Genomic DNA, 23223 nt, shown 5'->3' with positions numbered 1-23223 from the left:
ACTGTCTGTGGGCTCTACTATATCACACTGTTTATCTCGTCACCTTTAAGTCCCTATTATAGGATCAAAGTAACTCATCATGCTAACAGCTGCTGTAATTTCTTAATCTATACCAAGCAACCATAAGAACACCAGATTCAATGCACTATTTAAATCAGCCAACAGTTATCTAAATATTTAGACACAATAGGGTCTCGTACAACGCAGTAAAATAGAGACAAGATTCGTTATAGTTTTATAATAGGATTCCAAATCCTTAAACCATATGACCATTCCAGATATTATACTGCCAAACAGAATGAAATGTTGCTGGCCAAGTTTTACATGCAGGGGCTTTACAAATGTTCATTGTCAGCAAAAGAAAATGGAACAGCTAACAGGTAAAGTAGGGGGAACAGGAAGGAGGCCTTTCAAGACGTCTGCACACCAGACATAGCTGGATTGCACCAGGCAGAGCAATCCTAAATATGGGAAGCCAGCATTAGTTACCAGACCCTCCATGTCCCTATTTTCCAGGGACTGTCCTAGACTTTCAGAAGCCATCTTAATTTCTGATTTGATCCCAGAATGTCCCACTTTTCCTTAGGATGTCCCTGTTTTTGTCAGTGAAATGTTGGAGGGAATGGAATAGGATGTCCTTATTTTTATTGGAGATATATATGAGTTACACCTGCAGAATTAAGCTGGCATAAAGAGCCCCTCGGGAGATAAATTGCAGATGAGCTGGCCAGGTGCAAGGAAAAGAAACAGCAAAACACAGAGAGCCAGCTCCACGCTGGTATTACTATGGGAGCTATGGCCACCAGCACAGGGGAGACTTCCTAAAAGTCGTTATGGGGTGCATATGAACCAAGAGACCACTCAGGAATAGCTTGTGGGAAGTAGCTCCAAATCACTCCTGCAAGGGGTAGTGTGCACACAGGGTCCCTGCCAGGCCTCACCACAGCAGCCAATTCGCAAGCACATGCCACACACCGCAGGCTTACCCACAACACACTCTGCCAATCACACAGTCACATGCAGCAACACAACTGGATAAACAAACAAACGTGGAACATGCCACACATTGCACAATTCGCAAGCATCCCAACCCATTTCCCAAGACTTTTGATGGCACAAGATCTGCTGGGACTGCCTGAGTTTGCTACACCCTGGATGAGCGAGTTATGGTGTCTTATCTCCAGCTGAATTAGGGTTAGGGACTTATGCTGGCATAGCCTGGCTGAACAGCCAGCTAAACTGGAGATTAGCCAGATCCTAACTCGCTGATTTCGGCAGATCCAGGGTTAGGATTGTGCCCTAGGTGATCAATTATATAAATGCTGTAGTATGGGCCTCTTTTATTGTTTTGAGGCTCAGGCAAAACAGAGAAGACTGACCTATTTAATTCCTCTGCTGCTGGAAGGGTGGCAGCTAATTACAGCTTGTAGGCAACTGCATCCACCTACACTTGCATTCCTGGGGAGATTCCAGTGGCGTGAAGAGGAAAAGCCCTTCACAGATACCTCGGCAGTGTGGTTCTCCAGCCATGCTCACACTTGGGAGCCAGTTGCTGTAGTTCTGCATATACTAGGGGAAAGGCTGTGGGTGAGCTATAGCTGAGTGGTTGAGCACAGGCTTTGCTAATTTCAATCCCTGGCATCTCCAGATGGGGCTAGGATTGTCTCCCGATTGAAATACTAGGGAGCCACTGCCAGTTATCATAACAGACCATCCGGGAGTAGATAGACTAATGGTCTGATTACTACGCCCCTCCTTTAACTTTCTTCCTTAAATAACTAGCCACGTAGTTCAAGCAGGTCTTCCAGAGCAGACAATCAAACAGAGACCAACTAACCCAGGAGGTTTGGCTGGTTATGAGAAAATAACTGATCCCCCACCCATTAATTTCTTGGAAGTCCTACCTGGAAATATGGCAGCCCCACTTAGTGAGGGTGGCTGGCAGCTGCCAGAGCTGTCCTATGTACGACTCAAGAGTTGTACCCAAGGGCAAAAACTCTACCTGCCTGGAGGAGCCATGCCTCTGTAAAACCTACAGTGCAATTTATTCCCTGGCCTTGGCAACTGCCACACAGTGTGGATTTTTCTGAGAGGATGATTTACAGGCCAATTACTGCAGGAAATGTGCAGAGATTAACGTGATTAATCATTCGTTTGTTCCCATCTTCGCATGAAAGGAGTGGGAGGAGCAGTTGCAAAGGTGGGTAGTCTGCATGGGGAGCGAAGTGCTTGCCCAGTGAGCCAGTTTTTGAGAAGAGGCTGTCAAATTAAATGCCGCCTTGCGATTATGCTGCCTGCCTCTTGCTGGTATACAAGCACCATGCACACTGACTAGGATGCACCGCCATGCTCCGCTGCATACATTCATCCAGCCATACATTCCGCAGATGCTGCCGCCAAGATCCCCACATCTTCCGTACGCCACTATAGTCCCATCCATCGAAACATGCCAGCTCCTTTCACCCTCCAGCCACGCGGTAAAGCTGCCACGCATCACCTACACCCAATGTGCCAAATGCTTGCCGGTTCACGAAGACTGCTTTGCATTCCTATCGCATCCTTCACCTGTGCCTCCTCAAAGCACTTCGCAAAAATTAATTACAGGTAGTTAATTAGATCAAGCTGTTCTGTACCCCTGTGAGAGCAGATAACTCAAAGATGCCAACACGTCACCCAGGGACGGAATTATAAAGCGGGTGCTTGCACTGGGAGGCTTGCAGTGATGTGTTCTTAATGGTGATCTACAGCTTCCAGTTTGCATTAGTCCGGACCACGGGACACGGCTGTTATGTGTGGCAGTGGTCAAGTAGAAAGTGGGCAATGGCTGGAAGTCAAAAGGACCGATGGGGATGTGGTCATAATATCAGGTATTGGTTTCTTCCTCTTCCTTGGCCCCCACCCTCCATCTGCTGCAGCTACATGTTGTCTTCAGCAGGGCTTAACATACTTTAACTTACACCCACACGTCTGCATTGCATCCAGCTCAGGACATGCAGTCATAAGCTAGATTCTAGTTAAATGATGCAACTCGACCCCTCCCATCCATCCAGTATACTAGTTATTATGGTCACTTCCACACTCTTACACCACTCTAACAGCCTTAGCTTTCATCAAAGAATCCTGGCTGCTGTTGTTGGGTAAGAGTGTTGGGAATTATAGCTTTGTGGGTGTCTTTTAACAATTTTCAAACCCTTTCCAAACTGCAGGTCCCAGGAACCTTTGGGGGGAAGCCATAAGTGTTAAAGTGGTGTGAGAATGCTTTTAATGTATGGTGTGGCTGTGATCTATAGTCTGTTTTTGGCCAGATACCTTAAACTACCTTGTGCGCATTCTTTTGATTACACTTTTGCACCAGTTAATACATTGAGAAAGGTAGTCAGGGTTTGCTTTCGTCATAACCACATGTAAGTCTATAGATCCCTCCTCATGAGAACCACTTCTGTCTGCTACTGCAGTGGTTTGTAGATACTTTATATTGAGCATTTAGGAGATTCTCATGCACGACATTTATACTAGATTTAGCAACTTAAGTCAGCTGTCATGCCTCTAGGTCAGTAAATAGACAGGATTATGTTAGAGACTTCCTTCATTTCAGAACTCAAATCTACTGCCTCTGGCACTCTGGGTACCATTCCACATGCCGTACTCTGTGATTCTAAACTTAATGGCTCACAGCTCCATGCATTATGGTTGCTGCATGAAATGCTGGAATTACACCACTGTATTCTGCAAGAAACATGTCTAAGTGGAGATGCCACAAACACATCTTTAAACACCCATGTATATGTATCTTGGAAACCTGGCCGGTGTCAGGGTTTGCAAATGCAGGTGCACAAGTGTTTGAAGATGTGTGTGTGTGTATGTGTGTGTGTGTGTGTGTGAGAGAGAGAGAGAGAGAGAGAGGGAGGGAGGTGGGGAGAGACAGAGACAGAGACAGAAAAAGGGAGATTTTGCCCTGGTTTTCTACCTCTTTTTTCCAAAGAGGTAGCTGTATTCAGTCTGTTGTATCAAAATATAGGAACATAAGAACTCAATTGAGTTAGACTATTGGCCCATCCAGCTCAGTATTGTCTACACATTGACTGGCAGTAGCTCTCCAGGATTTCAGACACGGGTTCTCTCCCAACCCTACCTGGAAATGCAAGTGATTGAATTTTGGACCATCTGCATAATAATAATACAAAGCAGATGTTCTAACACTGATCTATGGCCCACACAGAGTATAACACCGCCATAATTCTTGGCACAGAGTGCCTACAGAACGCTCTCCTTTTTGAAATGCAACATCCCATTTTACCAAAGAAATATTGTTCATGAATGCAACAGTAAATTACCACACGGACACCCACAGCTGCAGGTTAATGAGCACAGCAAGATAAAGAACCCTCAGGCTATTTTACCACAAGTGCTAAACCCCTCTAAGTCCAATATTTGTAATATCTGTTCTGCCTTTTTGCATTATAAAGTGTCTATAATCAAGACACTTGCCATTTACCTGGGGTGGGAGGTAGGGAGGTGACAGTGCAGGGCCATTAGTTCTGACTCAGTACTTTTCTGCATGTATAATAATCCTTTTCATCGCCCCAACAGTCTCCTTCTCCCAATGGCCCCTGTGTTTAATTGACACAGATTGCTCCTCCACCAATCACAGCTGCCTCTGGCAGAACACAGCAGGTATCAGCCAAGAAGGAGTCAAGGAGATAAGAGCACAGAGAATGCAGCAGGGCTTGCTGGGAAGATCCCTGCTCAAGTACGCAGGAATAACACCATGATGATAAGCAAAATGGAAATGTCATCTTTGATGTCCAAGTGACGGCTAGAGACCTTCAGCTTTAGCTTGTCTCCTCCAAAAGCGAAGGCTCACAATCAAATTCTGCTACTGTTGTAGGGTCAGAGATGATGGGGGGGTGCCACCTGTAAAACTCATAATTGCTGCATATGTTGCACATGGCTTTTTCACTTGGCACTGGAAAATTCAGGCCAAATCCAGGACTCTGAGGCTCCAATGGAGAATGTGCCATCATTCATTGTCTTTGGGACCCAGCAACATTTCCAGCACAATCAATACAGTACAAAGTTTAATATAAGGGTATGGCAAAATAAAAGATGCTATTGCCCCCTTGAGGTTTCCCTCCAGTTATTGAACATGTTTAGCTTTTGCACATCAAGAGAGAAAACCCACAAAAGCTAGAAGGGTATGTTACATTACATACACACAAGCTTCCTTGCGGCAGGTTATCCCTGGGCATCGCTTATGTAGATCGATGCCATCATGTTGGCGAGAGTACCTTCTATCCAATCTCTTCCCATTTTTGGTGGCTACTGATAGGTCCCTGGAAATTCACAATACACGGGCAACAATCCATGCAACAAGAAGCTGTTTGGGTGGCATCCCTACAGCACCTTGGATGTGTGTTTTGGCCTTAAACAAAGCTGGCCCTCCCATTAGGCAGAGTGAGGCATATGCCTCAGGAGGCAAATTTTGGACATCATGGAAGGTCAGCAGTTTCTCTGTTATTTAATTTACTCCTTCATTTTTATTATCAGGCAGTAGTAGAGGTGCTTGTGGGGTCTTCTGCAGAAGATACCTAAATACATTGGCTGGTCTTGGGGTCTGTGTACCCTGGTTTACAGGGGGATGCCTTTTACTGCTCTGCCTGAGACACTAAAACATCTTGGAGATGTAACATCACTGTGAGTAAACTGGAGGGACCATAGCTGAGTTGTCTTATGGAGCTCCTCTGTCTGCTGTTTTTCCCTCTGCCTACTCATCACTGAGAACATTGAGTGAAACAAGGGTTTGGAAATGCATCAAGCTCCACTGGCTACTCTGCCCCAGCTACAACTCTCTGGAATTACACCAGAGAGAACAGTACTCTGTGTATTCCTTTGCATTGGTGCAGAAAGAGCACCAATGCATTAATGATGATGAGATGAGGTGAACTTGGCTTTAATTTCTTGCTAAGTAAGCACGTCTGCTTCAGGCAGGAGTGAACCACTGAGAGATTAAGGCATTCCACTGGGCTTTTCCCTCCCCCCTGCCCTGTTCCTCTCGTTGCTGCAAGGTTCCTAATGCTACTTACATTATTACTGGATTATTTTGGCGTAATGAGCTTGGCCCTGATCGACTGTCCCTCTGCAAAGGAGCAAGGCAGTGCCTGTAATGCTCTCATACAGGGGCAAGGAGGAGTGGCAAACTCCTGGGAAACAATTGCAGAAAGAGGAAAACAACGCCAGTCACATAAATGAGGGGGAATTCCAACAAGAGCCTTGGGTTAATCAATCCTGAACTTGGAAATAGCTTCTTTAATGCTGAGCAGAGATAAGAGAAAGCAGGAAAGCACAGATCCTGTGGTTAGATCTCACCAAGTTTCTTCTGCAGAAACAGGACTTTCTGTTGGGAGATAAGAGTCACAGCTACAGCCCTGCCATTTAATTGAAGTCTGCAGCCCATGCGTCTCCCCCCCCCCCCACACCCTCAATACCTCTCCTTATCATGCTCAGTCCTCTTATATTTTCAGGCACTGAGCTCACCAGCCTGGTGACAGGTTGCTATGGACACCGAGAAGTTTCCCTAGAGACCAGAAGCCCATAATAATTGAAGGCAAAATCATCCAGCGCAGATTTTTTTGTATGAATGTTTGTTTAAATATTGATTAATTCCTTGACCCCCCCCCAAACCCCCTCATCTTTGCTTGTAAGAGGATGTCTGGTGCTCTCTGGTTCTGTCTGAATGTCTGGATGATTCTTTGTTCTCAGTGTGGAAAATGGGCACTGGACAAGTAGTTGACTACTGTACTTCCTGGCCGCACTGAAATCCTGTACAAAATATGGTTGTGATATCCCATTTTGGTATTTTATTTATGTATTTATTTAGGATTTTATGTGCCACCTTCCAGAGCAGAGTTTTCTCAAGGTGGTTTATGTCAAAAACATTTGTACAGTACATAGGAACACAGGAAGTCTCCATATATTGAGTCAGACCATTGGTTCATCTGTCTCAGTGTTATCTACACAAAGGGTAGCCAATGTGGTACCCTTCGGATGTTGTGGACTCTAGTTCTCATCAGCCTCAGCATACCCCCCCGCAATGTTCTACTGATGAAAATCAGGATGGGCATCTTTTCGTGCTGCACTGCCATGCGAGCCAGCTGACTCAAGCGAGCACAGCACAGAAAGACATGTGCAAGCATCAGTGCCGGCTGAAAGCACCAGCTCATCCTCCTCCCTGAGCTTGTCAGCAGTGGCAATGGTGGAGCGGGAAAACTGGACATTCCAGGGTCCCATCAGAAGCTAGGATGTCTTCTGTAATTCCAAGATGCCCTGGGAAAATCGGGATGTTTGAGGGCCAGCATAGCTAGTTGACATGGGTGGTGGGAAGTATTGTCCAACAACGTTTGGAGGCCATTGAGTAGACTAGTCCTGGTCTACACTGACCAACAGAGTCTCCCCGGGGTATTAGGCAGAGACCATTTCCAGCCCTACCTAGAGATGTCAGGAATTGTACCTGGGACCCTCTGCATGCAAACCATGTGCTCTTTCACTGAGCTGCAGCTCTTTCACACCTTCTATCCCTATATTTATCCATCAGGCAAAATGATCCAAGGAACTTAAGAGTCTGAATTCCAAGAGAGGGGCCACTAAAAGGCTAGCAAGTAGTGGGTGTGAAAAGCGCAGCTTTGCATACTTTGGCTTTGTTTTAGCTGAGAAAGAAGGAGAAAAGACCTTCATAGAGGAAAGTGGGCTGTTAAGGAGGCATCTGAAGGGAGAGTGGTGGAGGGGGAGGTGACACCATGGGAATGTTCTGGGAGGGAGTTCTAGGGGAAAGGAAGAGGGAGCAAGAGAGAATGGACAGCAGAGTTGTGGAAGGAAGCAGGACATGGTGGTTGGAGGAATAAAGATTAGAGCCAGGAACATGTCAGGAAACGAGGACAGAAATAAATGGCTGCAGAGGCCTTTGTAGTTCAGGACCAGAAATTAGTGGTTGATGCAGAAAGGGATGCAAAGCCACTCAATTGATTTGTGGGTATGTCTGAGCTCATACTCTGAATGCTGTCTGTGCTCGCAGTCTGTTTTAGGGGATCCATGGGAAAAAGATGCTTCTATTGCAGGCATGTTGAATGAGCAATCACATCACAGTATTTTGTCAACATTTACAGCGTTTTCCTATAGAAAGCACTTCCACGGCAATTGCTGGCGCTGTGTAGACTAGACTGTTGTGGGCATCTATGGGTTAATGCCCAATGACATTGCTGCACTCCCTACCCCACCCTCCTCAGTGCTGTTTGATGAATTGTTGTTATATCTTTCCCCCTTAGTAGTTGCTTGCAGGCTATGCACTCTCCCTCTCTAGCACAGGAGTGCACGTCTCACAGAGAGGGTGTTTGTGCATGTGAATTTTACAACTGTTTTATACTTGTAAAGTGCTTAGAAGTCGCCTGGGAAATTAAGTAGGGTATAAATAAATAAATATTGTCAAAAGGTGCCAAATAATTTTCTGAAAAGCTTCCCTGTTTACAAGAAGGGAATCATCCCTGAGCAGCAAAGTTAACCTCCACTACCATTACATGGCAAAAGATATATATACTACTGGTACTGTATACTCCCTAATAAGAGCATGGTTTGGGGTTGTGGGGGTTTGGTTATGTTGACAGACCCTCTGTGGTCTGCAAAATACATAGTTTTGCTGAACAAGCATCAAAGAAAGAGAAACAGATGTAGAGAAAACTATTCCCTTTGCAAGGGCGCTCTGCAAGATTCAGAAGGGTTAGGAAGCCCTTTTCTCTCAATCCATTCTCCAGGGGGTCTCGGCCGCCTACTTTGAAAGGGCTCAGAGACAGATACATCAGATGCTTCCCTGGAGAATTCTCAGGGTCTAGTAGTCAGACTAACCTTGACAAATCTGACCTTCACTTTTGATGTGAGAATTCCCCGGAGAACTCAGAATCTCTTCGGAAAGGCAGCCCTCTTCAAGAATGTCTAGATCCTATGGTCTTTCTTCCCCCACCTCCACCCTCAAGCAGTGTTGCCTTAAACTGTGCACCAATATCAAGCATTTTACACACACACATCCATTCATGAAGAGGTAGATGCGGGGGGGGGGGGTGAAGAAAGAGCTCCACCCAAAACTGCTTTACTGAATGTTGAAATTCTGACTGACTAGAGGTGCAGAGCTGAGGCCCTTATTTTGCATAAGAATGGGAGAGATTTTTTGATCTGTTTGCTTTCTTTTAATGCAAATCCACTTAACAATACGTGAAATGAAAGACCAGCCTGCACTTGACCCTATAGCTTGCACAATAAATTCTGCAAGGAAAGAAATCGGCTCATGTATTTATCTAAGCTGGCTGTTCTTGACTATCCTGCATGCTTGCTAACAAGCTCTGCCTTTTCTATTCCCCAGCAGTTCCTTTCCAGCAAAACCCGTACAACCCAGGGGGCCGTCCCACCATCATCCACTGTTATCGCTGCGGAGATACGTGTAAAGGGGAGGTGGTGCGTGTCCAGAGCAATCACTTCCACATCAGATGCTTCACCTGCCAAGGTAAGTGCTTTGGGGGATGACTAGCTGCCTTGTTCAAAAAGGACACAAAGGTTAGAGTCAGGCATTCCTCCCCATTCAACAGGATCAAGCCCTTCACAAGCGAAGGCAGTGTTCAGTTTAGCATTTAAGAAGCACTCAACACTTGTCTGAAGCTTATGGATTCACTGCGTCCATTTACTGATTGTGACAATGAGGAAAGGCAAAGAATATACCCTTCAGCATATCTCCGTTGAAAATTCTATAATAACAACAATAAATTAATTTTTGCCCATGGGAGAGGTGGTGGACTCACCTTTCTTGGAGCTTTATAAGCAGAAGTTGAATGGCCATCTGTCATGGATGCTTAGCTGAGATTCCTGCACTGGACTAGATGTCCCTCCAGGTCCCTTCCAACTCTTAAGATTCTATGATTCTATGATTTAGACCCCGCCCATCAGACTGGGTTGTGCCAGCCACTCTGGGCGACTTCCAACATATATAAAAACAAAATAAAACATTAAACATTATAAAAATTCCCTATACAGGGCTGCCTTGTGATGGCTCGGGGATTGCATAACTGCATACCCTCCAACATTTCTCCAATTAACATAGTGACATCCTAAGGAAAAGCAGGACATTCCAGGATCAAATCAGAAACCGAGATGGCTGCTGTAAATCCAGAACGATCCCTGGAAAATAGGGGCACTTGAAAGGTCTAAAAGAATGCTGCAGCCTTCAAATCACATATTTTTGCATTAGGGCTAGAGCTGAAGGTGATATTTGCAAATATTGGAAAGTTGCCAAACGTTTCTATTTTGCTATTATTTATTTTTGTTGATGAGAGATTGCAGAGCAAAAAGGGCACATGCACTTTGAATATTTTGCAGGGATTCAGTGGTGAAATGCAAAGCCTCTCATGAAGACCTTTTTGTACTTTTATGCCAGACACAGACAAGAGCGAAGTGCTGGATGCAGCGAGGAAAACTTGCTTCTTCCCCTTAAATATTAAAGAGGTGCCATATTTTGGTGCCTATTGAAAAGTTTCCTCTTCCAAAAGGCCTTTAAAGTTGAGCTCTTTCCCAGTCAGCATCTGTACTGAGATTGTTTTAAAGATGCTCTTAAGATGTATGCATTGCTTTATCACTCGTTTGCCACCCTGGGATCCTTGGGGAGGAAGGGCGAGCCATAAATTTAATCAATTAATTAATTAAATAAAATAAATTGTGGAAAACAGTAAGAGTGGGAATTAACAGGGTGCCTTATCTAGCTCTGACAATTCCCACTGTAAAATTTATAGATCCGGTTACTGCCCCTTCATAAGAGCAGCTGTTTCAATAACTGCATTAAGGAGCGCTTTCGCATCCGTTCTGGGCCATTAAGTTTTACAACATCTCAACGTTGCTCCTCCCCAGCCACCCTTCCATCTGCAGGGCAAGGATGAGCTGAAGTATTTCCCAACACTCACGTCTCAGCAGAACTCAGCATGGGCTCAGAACATGCTGAAGCGATGGGCTCTGAACACGCCTGTCCTGCTGCCCACTCCAAACCTCTAAACATTTGCGTGCACAGCTCATGTAGAAAATGGCTCCTAAGAAAACTTGTTCATGGGTCCAAGATAAGGTGAGAAAGCAGGAATTGCAGGGGCTGCACAGTCCCTTGTTCCATCATCAATACTAAGAGCAATGTGTGGTTCACCAGGTTTCAACCAGCAAATCTAGGCAAGCCATCATATCTGGAGGCGCTCACAGCCTTCAGGATAAGAGGGAATCAAGCAGGTCTATATGCTCTCATATTCACCTCCCAGCAAGGCCAGTTTGAGATCTTTTGGCACCTGAGGCAAGATGTGCCACTGACCTCCCCCTAAATCCAGACCTATGCCTGGCAGGATGGAAGGAAACCAGTGGCATCGCAGCTCCCAGGTTTCAGCTTTTGGCTGCATCTTCCATTTACCAGAAGCTGAGTTGGAATCTGCCGTGAAGGCCAGATTGGGATCTCCTGCCCTCTACGGAGCATGTCGCCCTAGGCGAGTCACCTCATGTGCAGCAGCCATACTAGGGCAGCAGTCTGTCTTAGAGACTGCAGGGCAAACTGCAGGGCACACCTTTCCAGCCACTTTCCACCAATCAGAATGTCTTCCCTTCACAGAGCTATAATTCCCAGAGTTCATTGTGAAGAGGGGTTGATTGTTCAGCCCCTCTGGGATTTGTAGCTCTGTGAGGGGAATGGAGTCTCCTAACAATTGTCAGCACCAGAATTCTTTGGGGAAAGCCATGACTGTTTAAAGTGGCACCATAGTGCATTCAAATGTATGCTGTGGATGTGGTCCTTCACAACCACATCGAAAAGATGCAGTCCAAAGCCATAGGTCAAATCTTCCCCTTCTTTCCATAAGTCTAAGTGTGTGTGCGGGTGTCTTTGGTAAGTGAGCCATTCGTCCATTTCGTGACAAGTTTCTCTCAGTCACCTCACAGGGTGACTAGGAAGACAGGGAATGCCACTGCCTACGTTTTCCATTCTCTCTTGTGGTTGTTGCAGCAGCCACTAATGATATGATGCCCCAGCATCACGCTGAGAAGCAGGATGGATGGCATGAATCTCCTGTTGCCTGAGCAGAGGTCAGACTTCCCTCTGCCAGGCTGCTCTGCCCAGGTACCCTCTTGCTGTCTGCTAATGCCCAATTAAAGAAGGCAAAGTCTGTTGCCGTCATGCACCGAGGCTCACAGACAATTTCCCAAAGCAGCAGCCAAGTGCTCTCTCTCATCAGGGCACAAATCTCCCCCAAACAGGCCTGCCTGCTTTCTCTCTCTTTTTATCCTGGACCTTCCAGCAACCCAACAGTGACATCTTGTGGGGCTTGGCCCTTTAGTTCATTTTGTTGGGTTTAAAGGGTAGGCACCTTGAAGAACGAAACACATCCAAACTGCCCAAGGAAACGTTCTCAGGCTTGCTTTCCCAACTCGGTGTCTTTGCTCTGACCAAGGAACATTCCTTCTGTTAGTGCACCCCCAACTCTGTTGTAGCACCTCACGCAAGCGCTTTACAACAGGTCAGTCAGACATTGGACTTGTGGGGTCCGCTTTGCTTTTTACTCAGAACCTCAAGATCTACCAAACATAGTCCCGCATGAAAGAAACACATTAAAGAACAGGAATTAAGGAACAAGCTGCGCCTGTGCACTTTCTGAGCCTTCCAAATTTATTCTCGGTATGAGAACTGCATTGAGCTCATTGTCCTTTCACATAAAAGTCCTTGCTTCATTTCAGCTGCCTAATTTAGAAGGGAAAAGTCATCATGTTGTTGCTGTTGTACATTTGGCAGTCAGCAACCTGTTGACCTAAACAAAAAACCCTCCTTGTTGTTTTTAAAAAAGCTGGATAGTTCAACTGGTTAAAGCGTGGGGCTGATAATGCTAGGATTGCAGGTTCAGTCCCCATATGGGACAACTGCATGTTCCTGCATCACCAGGGTTGAAGTAGATGATCCTCAGGGTCCTTTCTAACTCTACAATTCTATACTGCAAATCAGAGAGAGAGAGAGAGAGAGAGAGAGAGAGAGAGAGAGGGAGAGAGATGTACTAGTATAGCCTGGTCTACCTTCTACCCATCCCTGCTTTAGAAGAACAGGTCAGCTTTGGGAAAGATAACTGACAGGCTGACCCTTCTCTGCCTGTGTGTGCTTCCCTCTCTGCAGTGTGTGGCTGTGACCTAGCTCAGTCCGGCTTCTTCTTTAAAAACGGGGAATATATCTGCACCCATGACTACCAGAAGCTCTATGGCACACGTTGCGATAGCTGCCAAGACTTCATCACGGGAGAGGTGATCTCAGCTTTGGGCCGGACCTACCACCCAAAGTGCTTTGTCTGCAGCATGTGCAGGTGAGTGGAATGTTTGGCTATGATTGTGGGCAACCCATTCATAAGTGGGAACCCCGAACGGAAAGCCCAAGGTGCTTGAACCCACATGGTGGGATGTGCAGATACGGCATGGTAGAAACTTGCACTATGTCGCACCTCCTTTTCTTACACCTTGGGGAGTGCCAGGGCAATGAAAGAGGATATTTCCTTAAAACATGAGGCAGCACAGCCTGGATGGAAGATGCCTGCATTCTTCACAATGACAAAAAGCTGTACATGCGTTGTGCTCATTTCTCTAAAATAATATAAAATAAAATATTTATACACACTCTTAGAACAGTGGGTACCTGCACATTCAAAAGTACATACCTGCATGATGCGTCATTAGGCAATAACTGGTTCTATGACTTATTATTGTGCCCCATTGCAGGATCAAGAGCATGTCAAGCAAAAGAGGGGTTAATTCTAGAAATATGGATGTCAAGTTGTATGACTAGACTAGCCAATCATTAGCCTGAGGGTAGATGGATGGTCCTGCAACTGGGGAGGGGGGATTAGTAATCTCCCAAGGGAATGGTGAAGCTACTGTGGGGGCTGTGAACTCTTCTAGGTCTCAGATATACTCTGGAGGGACAGGTCTATTAATTTGTCATTCTTAGTGTTGGGAGTGCATTAGGAGAGCATTAAAATGAAAGATGGGCGAGGGTGAGTGACAGGAAGAGCTAGTCTTTAATTAGCCACACTAGCTGTGCCGTACACACACACGTCACTGCCACCACCATTTCTGTGGTCTGCTGAAAGGAATCACATAGCAATGTTGGCACCCACACAATATTTTCCCTTCAAGCATTGCCAGGAAAGGTGTACAAGCAGCTATGACACCACTGGCAATGTATAAGTTGTCCCTGTATTGTGAGACAACAGATTGAACAAGCCGCGGTTTGGTGTAAGTGTACTTCAAGATGGACATTGGGCACAAGTTGATCAAGGTGGATCTGCTGCTCAGATATGGGCTGCACACACATCATACATTTAAAGCACATGGCTTCCCACAAAGAATAATGGGAACTGTAGTTTACCCCCGCAAAGATCTACACTTCCCAGCACCCTTAACAAACTGCAGTTCCCAGAATCCTTTGGGGAAGCCATGTGCTTTAAATGTAACTCTTGAGGAGATCAAGGTCGTACATACAGTTCGCAAAGCCCTGTCTCACTTTGGCATGCTGTGGGTCGCTTTCCAAAGACAGCTTCAGCCTCTTCTGTTCAGCTGTCATAGTGGCATTGGTGATTTGAGACCCCTGGTGCCTGACAGTCTGTAACTTTACCTCTCTATATATACAACTTCTTTTGCTTAAAACTTGATGGGCTAGGGATCACTGCTTCCACCTATGAGAAACAGATCAGCCATTCTGATCCCAGACTACAAAACTGGCATTCTCTAGAAGTCCTTTTTTTTTTTAAAGAATATTTATTAAATTTTCCAATTTTTTAAACAAACAAACAAAAACAGAACAAACAAAAACATTAAAAAAGACATGAAATTCATAAATCATACTTTAAAATAACAGATTTCTCAGACCTCCTCATACTTCTCCTCCTTGTATCCCAATTAAGGTTATTTGTTCAGCAAATCCTTCATTTTAAGCATTACAGCTTATAACATTACCTTATTTTTCAAACCCTTTCCCCCCCCCCAATGTTCCTTTATATCATTACAGCTAGAAACCACTCTATTTCAATCCAACACCATTTAACTTTCCTTAATTTTACAGTATTTCTGTAAATAGTCCTTAAATTTTTTCCAATCTTCTTCAGCCGACTCTTCTCCCTGGTCACGGATTCTGCTCGTCATTTCTGCCAGTCCCATACAGTCAATCAGTTTCATCTGCCATTCTTCCAGAGTGGGTAGATCTTGCGTCTTCCAATACTTTGCGATAAGTATTCTTGCTGCTGGGCATTCTCTAGAAGTCCTATGCCACCCAATATATTTGTTCTCTAGGGTGATTAACTATTCAGTTAAACTGAAATTAATCCAAGCATGTAATGTTCAGAGTATGTTAACACATACAGCTTTGTTTGTATAGACCAGGTGTGCAGGTCTTTCCCTTCTCCTCAATGGCATATCCTTTGCTGCAAGCTATATTCCCCTCTTTCCCCCAATTACTTTCCCCAAATGCCTGTTTGATTGCGTGTGTCTTTATAGACAGGAGCACTTGCTCTGCATTCTTCAACACATCCCATCTTTTCCTCTCAGGATACTGAAATCTGATGAACTGCTGCTGTGTTCTTGCAGTCACCAGCCAAATTAGAATCCTTGCTTCACCTATATACATGGGTAGAGGTGGAATTAGATTGTGCTCCTTTTTTATCTTTTACTATCTTGAGTGTAAATAGAACAGGGCAGTTAAAGTGTACTAACCCTTTTGAATGATCCTCTGTAAAAGGATCTCTGAGAACAGCTTCCATTGTAATATTTCCACGGTTTCTCTTGGGGTGTTCAGAACCATTGAGTATCTTCTTTTTTAAAAAAAAAAAAAGATATTTATTAAAGTTTTCAATTTTTTATACAAACAAAAAACAAACAAAGAGATTAAAAAAAACATACAGTTCATAAAACATACTTTTCAATAACAAATTTCTCTGACCTCCTCATACCTCCCCTTCTTGTATTCCATTTCAGATTATTTGTTCAGCAAATCCTTAACTTCAAGCATTACAGCTTATAATATCACCTTATTTTCTATCCAAACCCTTTTTTTCATCCATATTCCTTTATATCATTACAGCTAGAAACCACTCAATTTCAATCCAACATCATTCAGCATTCCTTAATTTTACAATATTTCTGTAAATAGTCCTTAAATTTTTTCCAGTCTTCTTCTGCCGACTCTTCTCCCTGGTCACAGATTCTCCTCGTCATTTCTGCCAATCCCATACAGTCAATCAGTTTCATCTGCCATTCTTCCAGAGTGGGTAGATCTTGCGTCTTCCAATACTTTGCGATGAGTATTCTTGCTGCTGTTGTAGCATACATGAAAAAAGTTCTGTCCTCATTGAGTATCTTCATGACTTAAGCAAACAGGAAAGAGGAGCAGGCGAAAGTGAACTAAGCTACTGGCATTCTCAAATCCATGATGAAGCAACTTTCATAGCTGCTGCTTCACAGGAGCTAAATTGACTATACAAACATGCAGCCAGATTGTGTATCCGCAGGGAGTTAGCATGGTGTGAGTGTGTAGATAAAGGGGCGGAGGAAGGAGGGTGCGGTGGAGGCAGGTCACCCCGGGTGTCACCACTGAGGAGGGGTGACAAAATGGTGGGTGGCACTCACCATGGGGCCTGCAGTATACCTGAGCCACACATCTCTCCTGGGAGAGACGTGGTGCCTTGGGCGCCCGCAGGCTCCACGCTGCCCAAACGGTCCACCTAGGGCGGCTGAGTGAGAGGAGGCAGGCAGACTCTTTAGGCCCCACGCAGCGTCCTGTCCCGGCTCGCGCCACCCCATGGGTGGCTCGCCCTGCCCCCAGGCGCAGGGCACACACGCCACCCCAGGCACCCATCGGCTTGCTCCGCCACTGTGTAGATATACAGTAAATAAAATCTTCACTTATCATGAAAGCAGATTGTACTACCAATATACCTGGCCGTCAAAGTCTGCCAATTGGCAGCCATTGCTGTTATTATAGGAGTCATGGCACATCTCATCCCCCCTCCCTGCAACTTCCTTTTATTTGTAAGTGCTGTGGGAGGGGGGGAGGAACCCAAGGGAGGAGAACCTTTCCTTTTGTCTCATAACATGAAGGACTCCTGGTAACTCCTAACATGACACATTGGCCACCCTAGAAGCAGAGGGAATGCTTCTTTTCACATGCCTTCTGCCTACGTGTGCGAGGTCTCCCAAATTATAGTTGATGCCTGTGTGTTCCTGCTCATTGACTTTTCTACATTGAGTTTTGTGCACATACTTCTCTGTTTTCTGCATATGCAGATAAGAGCATTGCTAGTTCTGCAATATTCATTTTTTTCTGTTTAAAAAAATAAGGCTTTCATCGTTGTGAATCAAATATTGATATTTGAATTGAAATGTTCAGATGTGTTATAAGGATCATGAAATCTGTCGCTATAATATTTGATGTTAAGCCATTGGTTCTGCTCAGTTGCAGAAGCAATGAGAATGATATTAACTGTACTACTTTCTAGAGTGACTCTGCAACTTTTTTAAAAAAGAAGGGAAGTGGGGTATAAAGGAAGAGAAGAAAATGACAGAGATGTTGAAGGGGGAAATAGGAGATGCCTGGGATGACCCTGGGGAAGACAACAAATTGGCCTGTCCCAGAATTTTAGTAATACTGCAACACAGGGGGAGATTGAGAATGGAGCAGTGTCCCCTTTTTCTAATTAAAATTTTCAATACCATGTTCAAAAGCAACATACAGAGGAGGGGGGAACAAGGCTTAAAAATAAAAGAAAAACAGAGGAAGCAACAGTGAGTGCAGAGATAGCTTGAAGAGGCTATCCAATGGATAGGAAGAGGAAGGTCCAATGATGGGTGTGAGGTGCTATAGAAGAAGAGGAACTAGCAAACCGGCAAAGGGGATCCACAGGTATCTGAAGTCCTACAGAGTATTTGTGATGTTTTCTTGGGTTCGCCTTTCTTTCAGGAAGCCATTCCCCATTGGAGACAAAGTCACATTCAGTGGCAAGGACTGCGTTTGCCAAACCTGCTCCCATTCACTGATCAGCAACAAACCCATCAAGATTCATGGACCAAGCCGTAAGTCCAGCAGATCCTACCTCATTATTTTTATACTTTGACCGTAAATGTGTGGAGAACCTCCATCTGATGTGAACCCTTGAGATTCTCCCCAGGCTGTACATCTTTCTCAGGCCACACCTCTCACTGGCTCCACTTTGAATACTACTTGCGTGTTTTTGCTGTGCTGCAATGTGTCCTGAAACTCAGGTGCTTCTTGCTTGCCTGGGTGGAGAATAGAGAGGGTTATGTGACTCTGTGGAGAAACTAGTGTACAAAGGGAATATTCACATTCAATGTTATGCCCAGTTTTGCCTCTGGACCCACCCACCACAGGCATCCGGTCCTCAGAAGTTTGTCCAGAGAATTATGTGGCCCTCAGGTTGAAGAAGGTTCTCTACTCCTGTTTTAAATGGTGATCACTCTTTAAAAAATACAATACTTTTTTTGGCAAGTGCTCTGCACTGGGATGTGGACCAGCTGGGCACAGTTGCAAGGCAGGCTGTGTGATGTCAGTGTGGAAGCAACAGATGTTCTTGTTCCCTAGTGTTTACTTAGACACATTGATTGACAGCACAAAATGATTATAAAACTCTGTGTGTGTGTGTGTGTGTGTGTGTGTGTGTGTGTGTGTGTGTGTCGTCCCCAGGTGACAGCCTGCTCCTGACCAGGCTGAAGGGAACTGCCAAACACGAGCAACACTGAACACAATCCAACTGAGAGCACTTGTACCTATTGATTTCAATAGATTTACATATACATAGCACCATGTTTGAGAATGTGGTCTGCATGTGGACCAGCCTGAGTGTTAGTTGATGAAGGATGGTTTAAAATGCATATTTTAAGAAACAATAATAGAAGTACATAAAGAAGGCACTGTTAAAAGAGAAAGTCAAACTTACACCTGCATTTCTGCAGACCCCCCCCCCGCTTTTTGTTGTACAGCTGCATTTGGAAATATAATTCCAAATTTGTGCACTTAGCATACACACACACACACACACACACAAATGTATATAAGACGTTGGTGCCCACAAGGATTCCTCAGTATTGGCTCCCTGAATCTTCCCAAAGGCATGAGTGTTTATAACTGCACTGTGACCATTTGATCCAGGGTTGATTTTTTGATGCCTAAAACCGAACCATGTTTATGTGTCCAAATCAACTGAATATCAGGACATGCTCTCTCTGTCTTGGCTGCTGGATCTGCAAACTACAGGTGACCTCCAGCCTGTTTAGTTTGCTGTATCCCACTGATAACCTCCAGACTGATTAGCAAATGCATTTTTTAGCAGGTGTGGAGGATCTTAATCTGGGATGAGGAAACCTGTGCCCCTCCATATGTTGTTGGACTCCAGCTCCCATCAGCCCCAGCCAGCATGGTCAATGGGCTCCCTAGGAAAGAGATGCCCTGTAAAGGGAAAAAAAGGATGGGAATTCAGGGTAGGGTTGACTATTGGCCTTTCCTTGGCAATGAAAGATGGAGGGTGTCTTGTGAGATGCAGTCTAGGGCACAGCTTCTTTCCTTTGGATGGGAGGCAGAAGCTGAGCAGCTGCATCTGTCAATCTTCTCCATGCTATCAAAGGAGCAGGAGGCCTGCTATAGCTTGGAATCTAATGTATCTACAACCACTAAAGTAACAGAGAGATAGCAGAAATGTGTACTTGATGACAACAATATTCTTTTACCAGCTTCTGCATCTACTCCAAGAAGTGATTGCACCCAGACATCACAGTATCTTGTCCTTCCTTATTATGAGACGATGTCTCCAATTGATCAAATGATGTCACTGAAATGCAATAAAATCTTTCATGGCATCTTTGGCTGGAGTTTGTCCCTGGAGTTTTTGGAATGATGAAGTTGGCAGCTGTCCTCCTTTCAGATCCCAATATTTCAGAGTTACAAACAGCTTCCATCCATGCAGCAAAGTGAAACAGCTGCTTCAATCTGTATTTTAGACTCCATTCATGCTATTAGACTTGGAGACAGACAGATTTGGACCTATAGGGTGCAAGCCACTTCACAAGAAACAGGAGCTGAGCAAGGGCATAGTAGTTCATTACAATGAGGGATGTGGAGGAGAACTTCCCAGTGGAGTGTGGGCCCCATGTTAATTATTAAGATAGGGGTGTCATTTGTATTTCCTGGGTCAGAATGTCTTTGGCTGGCCCTGCCTCCATTCTTGTGATACTTGTAACACCAAGGTGATATATATAATACTAATACTACATGTGGCACACATGGAATATTGCACGTCACACATATGTAATTGTGCACATAGCATGTAAGAAAACCTCATCACTCTGCTAAGGTATTTTCTATTAAGTCAATGAGATGTTCTCTGGGTTCTAATTATCACCTTATAGCAATAATAATAATAATAACGGAACTGAACTCTCAGAATCAGACTAGTTAGCCAACAGTTCTGCTACTGGAAACTCAGGAACCAGGTGCTGTGAATCAAACTGGCAGCCCAGAGCCTGCTGAATCTGCACAATGCTTCTCTTCTCTTCCCCTCCCTCTGTGCCTGATTTCCAGGAACCTGTTTAGACCCAGGAGAGAGAAACCTAGTGAAGGCCACTATGCGGTTTCTGCCCCCCTACCCCACCCTTCCCTCTCCATGCCCTAGACCACTATCAGGTCACCTGAAGACCACATCCTCCCCTGAAATCCACTCTTGCATATATTCCTCTCCTTGGCTGTGTAGCTCAGGTTACTTGAGGGCAGCATGGATTATTCATAACAAGCTGCAAGCAGCGTTCAGGATGGGTCCGGGTGAAACACAGTGACATATTCTCTCTCTCTCTCCCTATATTAGCCATTGCTCTTAATGCACACGCACTGGTGCTGCTAAAACAGCACCTCACAGTTGTTTCAGAAAAGGAGGCAGGAAGAGTACTATATATGCAAAGGCTACCTAGGTTAGAACGCCCCACAATATATAAAGGCAAAACATTTTGCTGTGGGAGTTTAATATCATTTTGTTAGCCACTGTAAAACATATAAGGCTTTCGTGATTAACTGCCTATTCTTCCAGGATCCAGAGCAAACTTGTCTGAAGTGTTGTATGACGCTTTTAAAAATAGCTGGAGATTCCCCTAAGCCTTCCTAGCAGTGGAATGTAGCAAAAAAGGGTGAGCAGCCAGCAAGCCTGAGGGTAGCATTGACAGATTAGTGAAGAGAGAGAGAAGGAGGAACAGCAAATGGAGCTTGAGGATCTGCTTTGTGTTTTCTCCCTCCAGCACTCTTGAGGTGTGGCAAATGAAAGGCAGCATCAGCAGCACTGCCCTTCACCTCTGCACCTTCCCCCTTCACCTCTGCACCTTTGGGCATTTTGTTGCACTTGCTGTTGCTATAATTAATTTCCCAAAAGGATCAGCCCATCTTCTAACTGGGCAGCAACCTATGTGGCAAAGCGGCTACTTGGAAATCTGGGGGATTCTCCGATTTTGAAGGACAGGAGGAAAGAGCCTGTCAGAGCACAGTCAAGGTCATGGCTTCCAAGCCCATGTGCTTCCTGTCACTGGTCTCAACAGACAGCGAGGGAAACGGGAAAGGGAAGGGAAGCTGGTAAATAACGCCACGGGCCGGACATGGCCAAGACAGACAGAGGTTAGGGAACAGCTCTTCCGATGTTGCCTTGTGTCGAAAAATGCCCTTCCATTTCTACTAGTGGGAGACATGGGGTAGGTGGGGGCTGCCAGCGGAATGTCAACCACCACCTTGCCTGTTCTTGAGCAAAATAATTCAACGGGGCATGGAGATGAAACAAAGGAGCCCATGGTTCCCTCAAGCATCTGGTGGTGTGTAGAAGCTCCATCCATGTGCCCCACCTCTGTTTCTTTGATTTCCTTTTCCCTTGTGCCAGGCACTCATAGGTTGATTTCTTCAAAAGCGAAGGTGCTCCTGAATTGCCACATCTGGCTTGGTTTGAGCAGTTGGATCAGGAGTGGAAACGGCAAGGAGCGATTCATCAGGAAGAGGAAGGAATTGGCAGCCAGCTGGAATGTGGCCGTTCTTTCCACAGGCGTATTACATAAGCACACTACTTGCCAGCAGTAAAATGTGGAAAACCAAGTCAGGCTCAACAAATGTGACCTAAAACAGGAAGTTCACTTTCTGCCCTAGGTGCTCAGTTCAGCACAGGGCTGAGAGCAATATTTACAACTTTCAGCTTGCAATTTTTAAGGGAAGTGTGTGTGTGTGTGTGTGTGTGTGTGTGTGTAGCTCAACAATTATTTTGGGAGCCACTTTGTGCCGTTCTCCACTGTTCCCTTCTGGACAACCTTCTGGGGCCCACATTCCTGTGATAGGTGGGACCCAGACGCAAAAGTGAGGAGAGCCACTATTGCAAAAATTCCCATTGTAAAGCAGTGCCCTGCTCTCACTGGGTTCCTGAGCATCCAGGGCCAGTCCAAGGTCAGGGTTCAAGCATGCAGAGCTTACAACAAGGGTCAGGCAAGCAGCAAGGTCAGAACAGCTCATGATCAGAATGTGCAGAGGCTGACTCTTATCACCTGCCTTCTTGCAGAAGAGGACTTTCCTCTTAATGAGACCTTTACTCCTGAGGAGCCCTTGTCTGTAGCCAGGCACTTCTTTGGATGAGACAGGTTTCCAGTCTGCCATTCCCTCATGTCAGATGCTGAGCTGACCCTGAGTGTGGCTGGCCCCTCCTTTGCCTCTTCATGAGACCTTGGCTCCTCACCCCTGATGGAGCCTGACCCAGGGCCTGGTGTAAGGCCAACACCTCCTGGTCCTTTGGCGAGGACTCCCCCATGTCACCTCCCTGTGACATGGCAAGTAGGCTAGGTTCTACACATACACCCCTCTTTTTCCCTCCATTCAGGCAAGAAAATGGTATCATCAGATTTCAAGGACATATTCCAACCAGGCAAAAGATGTGAAGCAGGTCTAGTGAGGGGTATTGGGAAAATTCTGAGGGCCAGACAAAGAGGCCTGGAGGGCTACACTCCCCTCCAGGCCCTGAGGTCCTTCATCCCTGTGCTAGATAAATAGCTACTCCTTGCATTAAATTAGGACAGGACCCTGAAAATGGCACAGGGCTCCCGGAATGTCTCTACCCTTTACTGCAT

At 45.3% G+C, this 23223-nt stretch overlaps 1 protein-coding gene across 13 annotated transcripts in view; it reads left to right on the top strand.

The window, feature by feature from the left end:
* ABLIM3 (actin binding LIM protein family member 3) overlaps positions 1-23223 on the top strand; it is a 141890-nt gene that overhangs the window by 74010 nt on the left and 44657 nt on the right. For 12 of the 13 annotated variants that reach the window (XR_008328897.1, XR_008328901.1, XR_008328896.1 and 9 more), the window contains 3 exons: positions 9404-9544; positions 13214-13397; positions 18038-18150. Coding sequence is in view for 1 of the 13 variants with exons in the window: in XM_053376589.1 (XP_053232564.1) it covers positions 9404-9544; positions 13214-13397; positions 18038-18150 (438 nt within the window). In the remaining 12 variants the exon portion in view is untranslated. The remainder of the gene's footprint in view (positions 1-9403; positions 9545-13213; positions 13398-18037; positions 18151-23223) is intronic. The other variant, XR_008328894.1, reaches the window with a different exon arrangement.

Source organism: Podarcis raffonei, chromosome 2, assembly GCF_027172205.1.
Source record: "Podarcis raffonei isolate rPodRaf1 chromosome 2, rPodRaf1.pri, whole genome shotgun sequence".
NCBI classification, from domain to species: domain Eukaryota; kingdom Metazoa; phylum Chordata; class Lepidosauria; order Squamata; family Lacertidae; genus Podarcis; species Podarcis raffonei.
Note: the sequence above shows the minus strand (reverse complement) of the source record. Positions and strands in the feature narration are given on the sequence as shown.